The sequence below is a fragment of the Rhinopithecus roxellana genome, chromosome 3 (assembly GCF_007565055.1).
Source record: "Rhinopithecus roxellana isolate Shanxi Qingling chromosome 3, ASM756505v1, whole genome shotgun sequence".
NCBI classification, from domain to species: domain Eukaryota; kingdom Metazoa; phylum Chordata; class Mammalia; order Primates; family Cercopithecidae; genus Rhinopithecus; species Rhinopithecus roxellana.
Window position 1 is genome coordinate 129,288,117 of NC_044551.1, and position 11,915 is coordinate 129,300,031.

General features: G+C 37.1%; 1 protein-coding gene across 1 annotated transcript in view; it reads left to right on the forward strand.

Annotated features, from left to right (window-relative positions):
* The window catches only part of PCSK1 (proprotein convertase subtilisin/kexin type 1), a 42,812-nt gene extending 32,518 nt beyond the window's left edge, over positions 1-10,294 (forward strand). Inside the window, exons 10-14 of the mRNA XM_010353762.2 lie at positions 292-525; positions 1,435-1,592; positions 3,004-3,137; positions 5,573-5,734; positions 7,274-10,294. Of these exons, the coding sequence (XP_010352064.1) occupies positions 292-525; positions 1,435-1,592; positions 3,004-3,137; positions 5,573-5,734; positions 7,274-7,639 (1,054 nt within the window). The 3' untranslated portion in view covers positions 7,640-10,294. The remainder of the gene's footprint in view (positions 1-291; positions 526-1,434; positions 1,593-3,003; positions 3,138-5,572; positions 5,735-7,273) is intronic.
* The last annotated feature ends 1,621 nt before the right edge of the window (positions 10,295-11,915 follow it).

The following is an 11,915-nucleotide window of genomic DNA, read 5'->3' on the forward strand; positions in this document are numbered from 1 at the left end:
GGACAAAGTTTTATACTTCTATATTGCTGAGGACTGAATTTTACTCATAGTAAAAGCTTATATGCTATGGAGAGAAGTCATAACTTACATGTTACAGGGAGAAGTTTTCAGCACTGTATTTTGAATTCTGAATGAAAAGATGTATAAACAGTAATAGACCCTAGAATAATATAACTACAATAGCAAAATGCACTTCATAATCCCTGAATGGAGATGCTTATTGTTAGCACTTGCTTTTGCAAGGAAACTTCATTTCTCTCTGAAAGACACTTTGGGTCACTTCCCCTCCAGCCCAAATCTCACCTGGCGAGATATGCAGCACCTGGTTGTCTGGACCTCTGAGTATGATCCGCTGGCCAATAACCCTGGATGGAAAAAGAATGGAGCAGGCTTGATGGTGAATAGTCGGTTTGGATTTGGCTTGCTAAATGCCAAAGCTCTGGTGGATTTAGCTGATCCCAGGACTTGGAGGAGTGTGCCTGAGAAGAAAGAGTGTGTTGTAAAGGACAACGACTTTGAGCCCAGGTAAATATCTCCTGGAATTTTAAACACATGTGTGCTCGTGGCACAATTTCATTACTGTGTTTGCCATTCAGCCTGTTTTTTTTTTGTACCTACCCTTCTGAAGTAGATGGAGGTGGAGTTTTCTAGTGTTCTCTGTAGGTCTCCATGGGGATTCACTGAGAGACCAAAGCTCTAGAAACCATGTTAACACATTTGCATTTTCCTCTTGTAGTCCACCTACCACACAGCACCCAATCTAAGATGCATCATTGTTTCATTGTCAATTAAACTGTGATCAACCAACCATCAGCTTTAAGATTCATTCTAAATTCAATGTTTAACTATTTTTTAAAATGCTTCTTAGGGTTGATGAAATGCAGTACTTGCCAACCAGTTTTACCCAAAATCTGCTTGCAAAATCACCTTGCTTCATGCCACAGTACTGTGTGATTCATGGGTTTTCTTCCATGAAGGATTCTTTGTCATACACTTACATAGACTCCCTCTCGCACACCACATCTTGTCACAGAAGAAATTTCTGCTATGAGTGTTTTGTAATTTCTATCAAGGCAATAAAAATAATACTGAAGACCCGCTCACACAAAATATCCAAGGATGGGAGACTTGGGGCATACTTCAGAAAGCCTTCTAGATAAAATTTTTTTCTTAAGTGGGTCTCTTTGACGGGTCTACAATAAATCTGCCTGAATTTGACTCCACAGCAAATAGCATTGTATTTAAGTATTAGTGTCCCTTACCATTTTCTTTGCATTAAATTCATGTATACCTAATTCTGAATTGGGTTCTACACATCACAGGGAGTGACAAAAAGCTTAGTTGATCTAGTCAAGATTGACGTGTACAGATATGCATAAAATGCAAGGAAGTTTGGACATACTTTATTCAATGCTCATTCTTTAATGTATTTAGAGCCCTGAAAGCTAATGGAGAAGTTATCATTGAAATTCCAACAAAAGCTTGTGAAGGACAAGAAAATGCCATCAAGTCCCTGGAGCATGTGCAATTTGAAGCAACAATTGAATATTCCCGAAGAGGAGACCTTCATGTCACACTTACTTCTGCTGCTGGTAAATTAAAAGAAAAATGTTCTAAGCCATTTAAATTTTTAAGTGTAAGTTGAATAATTCAATTAACTGATTGCTTTTGTTTGTTCTTAGAACAAAGTCTCCTAATAGATATTTTCAGGTCTTAAAAAACATGCTTATTTTTTCCTTTTTCTTGGTGTTAGATCTCCCTCTGCCCTGCCCATTCCCACTGATCCTTTGATAAGCAGAGAATGAGGCCCATTCAGATAATGCCAATTATTATAGTTTTCTGAAGTCATGCATTTTCAAACTGTGTTTACTTTTCCATTTTACTGACCTATCACTTTTCTCTCAGATAACAAATTAGCGAAAGTTACTCTGATAATTAATCAAACTCACAGATATATCCAAAACATACAAGGAGTCCGTTGAAAACTGGGAATTCAGATCCATTAGAGGAGATTCAGAAGATTAACAAATTTACCATAGTAACATGAATAAGGCCATTTTATATGCTATACAAACGCTTGCTTTTTCCTGCAAGGGCACTAATTCAGATAAGATAGTGGATGGGAAAGGACTCATGAACCATAAGCCATAATCTAACTAGGAGGAGCAGTCCCAATACTTCTTTATGTTTTAGTAGGACTCAACTGACTAAATTTGGTTTCTGTGGGTGATATGTGAGGAAAGATGAGCTATCTCTACGATCTTCCTCCTGAAAGTTAACTGCTAGAGGTTTGGAATAGGCTCTGTTAATTTTGAAGTTATGCTTTCTAGATGTATTGGAATTAACCTGAAATATTGGTGGTATACTTTTTAAATTGATAGACCTACAGTTATTTAACCCTTCCACATAAAACTATTATTAATTGATCTAGAGAGGGCTTGGACTTGAAAATTTACAGGTAATCTTGTCTTTTAATATAAGAGATTGTTAAATTAATATATCTTTAAGGAATAATATATTAATTAAATAATTATTACTATTAATGATTATATAATTAAATAATAATTTTTATGTCTAAATCATTATGGCGTCAGGCACCTACTAAATTTTCAAGATTTACTCTCACACTTCAGAAATGATAGTTTCATTAAAATATTTTTAGACTTTTTACTCTCTTCTTTAATTCAATGTGTAAATGTAGTTTGCTGAGTTTTCCTTATTTAAATAAACCTTAGTCAACGTATTCATTCATGCATTATTTTTCCACAATATTTATTGAGGCAAATAATGTTATTCATTATTATATATGCCAGGCAATGTGCAAAGTACTATAAATAAAAACATCATATTTTTTCCTTGTGAGTGTCTCTATCCTGGTCTTATACTGAAAGAAAAGTAGGAGAACTCATCTTTTTCAGCTTTTATTTTCAGTTATCAGATGCTAGAGTGTATCCTACTGTCAGAACTATTAGGACATTCATTAAACTTGTATTTGTTTCATAGGAACTAGCACTGTGCTGTTGGCTGAAAGAGAACGGGATACATCTCCTAATGGCTTTAAGAATTGGGACTTCATGTCTGTTCATACATGGGGAGAGAACCCTATAGGTACTTGGACTTTGAGAATTACAGATATGGTAAGTGTGAATGAGAGGATGAAAAAACATAACTTACTTTTAAACACTTTGAAGCACTTTTAAGGTTGATTTCATCATTAATTAGGGCCCTGAAGAATTATACCCCTTCTTAGTAGAAGTAAGGGAAAAGTAGATGTTTCAAGGCCTGACTGTTTGGTTATGTAGATAATATTCAAAAAGGAAGTTTAGGCACCAGCCATACTATAAGAGGGGAAAAAACACTTATATAAACAATGTGACAGACTGTGGGACAAAGCCAGGGGTTCCCATGTCTGCATGCAGCCAGCCATCTGACCTATTCAGCCAACAAAACCAACCATATTTACAAAGATGCTTAAATGTTCAGACCAACTTTGGTGTGACATTCTGCCAGGGTCACATCTTAAAGGCACACTTACAATTATTCTGCAGTAGCTATTTAGACGTAGCTTAATGTTTGGAGAGATATCTTATTTAATGTGACTTTTTAAAACAGTTTTAGTCATGAAACAAACTGAAAAGCATTTCTCATTTCTTTTTCATTCTGTTTACTAACATTCTTTGACATCCTTCTGTAATTTTAACACACAGTCACAAAAATAAAATGACAGAGCAAAAGTTAGAAAAAAGCCAAATATAGCTTAATTATTTATTTTTGCATCATTTCTCCAACATTCTCTGTAGGTGAGAATATAAATGAATAATGTTTTGGCTCTGAGTTATTCTGAGACAAAGGTATAATAAATATCAGCAGTGTAGAATTATATGCCTAAATAACTTTTTTTTTTTTTTTTTTTTTTTTGAGACGGAGTCTTGCTCTGTCACCCAGGCTGGAGTGCCGTGGTACAATCTCAGCTCACTGCAACCTCCACCTGCGGGGTTCAAGCGATTCTCCTGCCTCAGCCTCCTGACTAGCTAGAATTATAGGCACCCACCACCGTGCTTGGCTAATTTTTGTATTTTTACTAGAGATGGGGTTTCACCATGTTGGCCAGGCTGGTCTCAAGCTCCTCACCTCAGGTGATTTACCCGCCTCGGCCTCCCAAAGTGCTGGGATTACAGGCATGAGTCACCACACCCAGCCTAGATAACTTTTTGAAAAGAAATTATTTAAAGTTCCTGGAGATGTCAATTAAATTAATACAAATTCTATAGTCATTTGTTACATTTTTTCTCTGAGGATAGCTTTCTCCTAAAGACTGCTAAAATTTTGATTTAGAAATGGAAGTTGTAAAATGTCCTGCTCTCATAGAGCAAAAAAATAATATTCTTAGTATATGGGCCTGTTCTTGAACTTGACCTCTATTCTTCAGCTCAATTTCACCATCAGAAAACTAAGAAAATCTATTTACCAATGTGGGTTTTATTTCATGTCAAGTCTGCAAAATCTGACCTTACACTTCTAGATTTTTAAAGATATTTTAGATTTTAACACATTATTTATAATTGTTGAACCTCTGAAAATTATGACTATTCCCACAAATATACATTTTTTTGTAACTGAATTTATATACCTCTTTTATTTATTGTATTTTTTGTCATTGAACTTTATAGACCTCTTTTATATATATATATATATATATAATGTGTATATATATATATAATGTGTGTATATATATATATAATGTGTGTGTATATATATATATAAAATGTGTGTATATATAAAATATATATATATACACACACACACACTAAGTTCTGGGATACATGTGCAGAATGTGCAGGTTTGTTACATAGGTATATGTGTGCCATGGTGGTTTGCTGCACCCATTAACCAGTCATCTACATTAGATATTTCTCCTAATGCTATCCCTCCCTTTGCCCCCCACCCCCTGACAGGCCTCATTGTGTGATGTTCCCCTCCCTGTGTCCATGTGTTCTCATTGTTCAACTCCCACTTATGAGTGAGAACATGCAGTGTTTGGTTTTCTGTTCCTGTGTTGTTTTGCTGAGAATGATGGTTTCCAGCTTTATCCATGTACCTGCAAAGGACATGAACTTACTCTTTTTTATAGCTGCATAGAATTTTATAGCTGCATATGTGCCACACAATTTTTAAGGGCTTATTAATGCTGGAGGTTGTTTATAATACTCCATAGAGGCTGAATTTTTCCCCAGTGGAATGTTTCTATAAGTTGATAATTGGGAAATATAATTATATTTATAGAAGGTACAGTCAGCTTTTCAAGAAAACATCCAATATGGAAAAGAAGATTTACATAGAGAGTTCTGATTTTTAAATTAAATGTTTGATTATGAAGCAATCAGTTTTTAAATTGTTGAACCTACAAATTGTCAGTTTTTATAGCAAGAGTGAATCCAATGATTTCTTTCACATGAAATGGACAGAATCTTAAAATTAGATTTTTACAATGAAACCCTTCTTAGCTATTTTGAATGAGTTTGTTTTGTATTATCCAAAACACATACTAAATATAGGTGTGCTTATTTGTTAGTCTGGAAGAATTCAAAATGAAGGAAGAATTGTGAACTGGAAGCTGATTTTGCATGGGACCTCTTCTCAGCCAGAGCATATGAAGCAGCCTCGTGTGTACACGTCCTACAACACCGTTCAGAATGACAGAAGAGGGGTGGAGAAGATGGTGGATCCGGGGGAGGTCTGTCTGACTCTGTTCTTGGCATGTTCTCTTTTAAACTGGTGCAGACAATGTAGTCAGTGAAGCTGTACCCAACTTCCAAGCAGGAAATAAGTCAAACATGGATGGGGAGGAAAAGAAGTGACAGTGGTAAACTATTTTTTTCCATAGGATAAAACTGACTTTTTTCATTTGATATTTTATCCAGAACTTAGAAATCACAGTTAATGAATTCAAAATTATTAAATTTCCTAAAATGAATTTTTCCCACTTTTGACAGATATCAAATGGAAAAAAAAAAGTTGTCTTTATGCACAATCACTGTATCTAACATCTGTATTGCACTTTGTTTTTAAGCATTTTCCGCATTGTCTCATTAACCTATAATCCCTATAACCTAGGAAAGATAGACATTCATGTATCCATTTTGCAGAAAGAAAAACAAGGCTCAAATGGCCAAATCAGGTAGGCTTCTTTTTATTAATTCATTAACTGACACTTCTTGGCAACACCAAGGAGAGAGATAGATCACACTTTTTTCCCAAAAAATTGCAGAGGATAGCTAAAGTAAGTTGTTCACATTCCTGGGTCTCAGCCTGCTGTGGCTCCTGGCTTCCTTCTTTCGGATGGTGGGAAAACCCCACATTTTCTTTGTCTCTATATCCCAGCATCTAGCACAGTGCCTCAGGCGTAACAGGTAGGTTTTCAGAATTTTCAGAACGCCCTGCTCTGAATAGGTCCAGCTCTGAGCTGGGTGTTTTGAAGATACAGAGACAAAGTACCTATTCAAGAAACTTATACATGAACTGTGAAGGCCTCAGCTTGAATTCCAGTCCCATCTATATTCTTCAAAGCAGCTTCCCTTCAGGACCTGCGTCCTGAGTACTTTTCTTCACAGTCTGGGAAGCAGGTTAACCTTGAGAGTGTTTCTCACTCTGAGATTCCTTAAGGAACATTAACAGGACCCTTCTGTTCTGTTATTATAATATTGAAACCCTTCCACAACAGTTGACCAAGGGTTGCTTCTCTGAGCTCTCAGGCTTCCTGCTCCCCAGCCGAGCACCTCATTCTCTCCCCTGACCACTTCTTACAACTCAGTGACTAAAAGGGTAGTTCTGAAAGCAGGTGCCTCTAGGAAGGCACTCCCATGCTACCGCAACTGGTGGGTGCCTCCTATATGAATTGTTAGGTATTTTGATAACCTCTGCTTCCCAAAATGGATTCCATGACATCAGGCTGACAAGTGAAGAAAACCAACATGTACTGAGTACTTACCTATACTGTCTCATCCAGTCTTCAAAACCACCACAAATTGAGGTACTCTTATTCCACCCGACAAGTGAAGTGGAGGGAGATTTAAAATGTTGCTAAAGGTACCCCAGATGTTAGGCAAAGGAGGGTTGAAGCCCAAGTTCATCTGGCTCCCAGTCTTGAACTCTCTCCCCTCCCCTCATTGTCTCTCAAGCAGCAGGCAGTGGTCCTGTGCTAGGGTTGCACCTAGCTTTCCTGGCCATAAATAATGAACCTTCTTCCCTTTGTGGATGGCATTCTGTGTTTCAGGAGCAGCCCACACAAGAGAACACCCTGGTGTCCAAAAGCCCTAGCAGCAGCAGCGTCGGGGGCCGGAGGGATGAGCTGGAGGAGGGAGCCCCTTCCGAGGCCATGTTGCGACTCCTACAAAGTGCTTTCAGTAAAAACTCGCCGCCAAAGCAATCACCAAAGAAGTCCCCAAGTGCAAAGCTCAACATCCCTTATGAAAACTTCTATGAAGCCCTGGAAAAGCTGAACAAACCTTCCCAGCTTAAAGACTCTGAAGACAGTCTCTATAATGACTATGTTGATGTTTTTTATAACACTAAACCTTACAAGCACAGAGATGACCGGCTGCTTCAAGCTCTGGTGGACATTCTGAATGAGGAAAATTAAAACAAGTGTGTGGTCCCAATTTGGAAATATTCATGCTTCTTCCTTACCCTGAAATTTTGCCTGTGTCTGAAGTGGTTGTTTTGTCATGAATTCTTATGCTTATAATATCCTTTGTGGTACCTTTTCTTTTTCTCCCTAAAATGTACATGTGAAGGGGATGAGCTCAAGCAGGAAGTTCAACTTCCAGAATTGATCACAGGTATTTCAAAACACATCTTTCCTGTCTGCACAAGTGAAGTGTTTTGTTCTTTCTGGAGTCACAGTTGACAAAAAGCTCTTACACTACATTAGAACACTGCATTAGAGCCCATTTCAATTTTCAAAAGAAAAGACAAAACCTGGGATGTCAATTAATTTGAAAATAATCTGCAAAGAAGGAGAAGGAGACAGGAACTGTTTCTGTTGCTTGTTCCCTGTCTTGTCCATGTGGTTCTTCAAATTTTGATGCCAAGACAGTATTTGGTAAGTCTAATGAAGGAGTTCACTGTAAGACTCATTCCCTAGATCTTTCTATTCCAAACTGTCACTCATTCCTGTAGTCAAAATCTGGTCATGTTGGGCAAAAGCTGGATTATTTAGATCTAGAAACAGACCTTGAAATCTGAATGCTCTGGTTTGAGCAATTTTCGAACATTCTTCTTTGCCTGGTGCACCGTGTCTGTGGTGCCAGAGGCGTCTGTGGACCCAGAGGTGGCTATGACTCGTGCTGCATTCCTGGTCTTTCCTCTATTTCTCCTTCTGAAAGTTTTCTATACCTGTCTCCTTTCTCAGCCACAAAATAAATGTTGGGAGAAATGATTTATACCACTTTCCCAGAAAAAATCTTACACTTGGGACTTGGCAAATTTCTAGTCACAATTTTTCAACAGTAACAGGAAACCACTCATCACATGGAGACCTAATGTAATAACAGAAAAATACTCATAATAGGGAGAAACCATGAGAAGTTTTGTTTTTGTTTTTGTTTTTTTGCAACTGTGTTCATTAGAACAGGGTGTCCTGGGTCATTGAAACTGAATGTTTATTCCTTGATACTAAAAGATCTTCTCCAATCCTAACACTGATAGTGTTCAAATTCTCATCAAATTGCTCCTAAGCTTCAAATCAGAAGACAGAAACTGGCAGGCTATGGACCTTAAATGTCCCTCAGGTAGATTTTGTTTGGTATGCAGAATGTTTTTAAAATGTGAGTGGTTATTGAAAATATGATGTTTCACATAAAACCTGATTCTCGGACCCATCTTTGCTCATGGCAACAGTTAGCTGGAGCTGAGTAGCAGCTGCCTGATTAGATGAGCTCTGGGTCTCCATGGCATCCTGCTCCATGCTACCTAGAACAGGCACTTGATTCCTTGCTGGACAGTATCCAATAGGCATTTGATTTTGCCCACTACTACACTAAGCGAATGTGTACAAAGTGTAAATGCATTAGGAAAAAACAAACTACCCGCATCTTCTGTTAGGCAGGATCTGTACAATAATAATTATGAGTTTGCTTGTGTAATCTCACCTCACCTGGATGCTCACTAATACTAATTCATTTATTACTAACCTTCTAGCTTCCTTCTTTCAATATGCTCACAAAGTCTCCAGTCACCTACAATGCTGGCTTTCTCCCACTGAGTTTGCTGTTTGCAATTCTTCCGTGGAAGTTTGAACTTCATAAGGCCATTCATGGCTTTGAACTGCTTCATGAAAAGAACACTAGAGTCTGTCACTTGCTTTGGTTTGAAGTATGGTTGGTAACACAAACTTTCACCTGCTCTTCTACCACTTGAATTTGTGTAGAACGAGGGTGTTTCCAGAGCAATGCCCATAATGCTTAGAGAATGTTCTCCTAAAAGACTTGCAGAATCACTCTGTCCTTGGAAGTTTCATATATTGTTTGATATAAAGTGTTAGATATGATTTCCAATATTGGAGCATATCAAAAAGTATTAAAACCAAAAAGGACCAGAGGATTCTTAGATTGGCCCGGAGAGACCAATAAATGAAAGAGTTAATATTAAAACTCATCATTTTTCCATTCCCAATCTAGTGCTAGATGTATAAATCTTTCTTTTTGATTCTTCCTAACAAAATATTTTCTGGGTTAAAACCCCAACCAACTCATTGGGTTGTAGCCAAAGGTTCACTCTGAAGAAGCTTTAATATTTAAATAAAATCATATTGACTGTTTCCAACCTGGAGTTTAATATTCAGATATAAAACAGTTTTGTCAGTCTTTCTTAGTGCGTGTGTGGATTTTTGTGAAAATGTAAAAGAGGAAACTTATATACTATTTCCCTTGAAATTTTAAACTATATTTTCTTTACAGGTATTTATAATATGCCAATGCTTTTATCAAACAGAATTTTAAAGAGCATAATAAATTATATTAAAGAACCGAAAGTTTTCCTGAGAATAAGAAAGTTTCATCCAATAAAATATTTTTGAAAGGCATGTTCCTCTATCAATGAAAACAAGTACATGTATATGTTATGATATTAAAAGTGACATTTGTCTAATAGCCTAATACAACTTGTAGCTGAGTTTAACATGTGTGGTCTTGGTATTCTTAAGGGAACTTCCACATTATACATTTGATGTATTGACCAGAATATGTAAAATATGCTTATAAATCAGAAAAATAAATTGTTTCTCACTAAGTCAAAAGAAAAAAGCTCATGTTTCCACCACAAACAAGATCTCCCTCTTTTATTGTGTTTCCCAAATGGACTATACAAAAGAAAAGCTGAAAGTTCACATTAAGGAGTTAGCTCCTTTTTAGGAAATTGGGCTTTCTAGGAGTCAATTTAAGAATCTACCTGAACAAGGTGTGTTTTATTTTCCTCTCTAGCCCATCCTTCACTTCCCTGGCAATATGCAGAGCTGTATGAATGAGCCTTAACTGAAATGTTGAGAAATGAACAAACTATCTAAACTAAACTAAAGGGACTTACTACCTGTAAGAGAAATGATTTCCAACAGTTCACCAAATATGACTTAGTTTACAGGCCACAGGAAAGCAGCTAAGTGTGAAATTCTTCCCAGAGTTTCTCTCATTAGAACCCTCAAAGTCCTAACTTTTTCTTTTTCTGTAGAGTCTCACTCTTTTGCCCAGACTGGAGTGCAATGGTATGATCATGGCTCACTGCAGCCTCCACATCCCAGGCTCAAACAATCCTTCCACCTCAGCCTCCCTAGTAACTGGGACTACAGGTGTGCACCGCCACGTCCAGCTAATTTTTTTGTAGGGACAGGTTTTGTCATGTTGCCCAGGCTGGTCTTAAACTTTTGGGCTAAGGTGATCCACCTGCCTCAGCCTCCCAAAGTGCTGGGATTACAAGCATCAGCTGCTGTGCCAGGCCCCAATTCCCAACTTTGATTTCTGAACTTCAGGCCCACGTCTCTCTCTTGCTTCAAACTTCCATTTCCGGAATTTCGACCCACCATCTCAGAATCTGACCTTTCTCCCCTTGAGGACTGGTTTTTCCCCAGAATCCATTCTTTTGTCCTAAGTCACAATCATTCAGTCAAACTAGAATGATCTTTCAGAAATTCCAGAAGGACTTCTTTCCATCAGGATTAGTTGAAGATATATCTCTATTTTCATTTCATCGATTAATCGATTAATTGATTGATTGTACATATTTAAGGTGTACAATGTGATGTTGTGATATATAAATACATAGTGAAAGGATGATTACAGTCAAGCGAATTAACATATCCATTCTCTCAGTTACCTTTTTTTCTTTTTTCTTTTGTGGTAAAAGCACCTAAACGCTAAGAAAACTCTTTAAGCAAATTTCTAGTATGTAATATATTTTTTATTAACTATAGTCCTCATGCTGTACATCACATTGCTAGACTTTTATCCTACATAACTGCAACATTATACTATTTGACCTATATCTCCCCATTTCCCCCTACCTCTCCCACCCCACTGCAACCACCATTCTACTCTATGATTCTATTTGACTTTTTAAAAATTCCACATATAAGTGACATTATGCAGCATTTTTCTTTCTGTGTCTGGCTTATTTTTCTTAGCATAATATATTCTAGGTTCATCCATTTATTGCAAGTGGCAAGATCTCCTTTTAAAGGCTGAATTTCATATATGTGTGTGTGTGTATATATATATATACACACATGCATACATATATACAGAAATATATATACAGAAATAGTCGTGTGTGTGTGTGTGTGTGTGTGTGTGTGTGTGTGTGTGTGTGTGTGTGTATAAAACAATTTCCATAGATGGTCTCTACTTTCTTTTGAATGTCCATCTGGT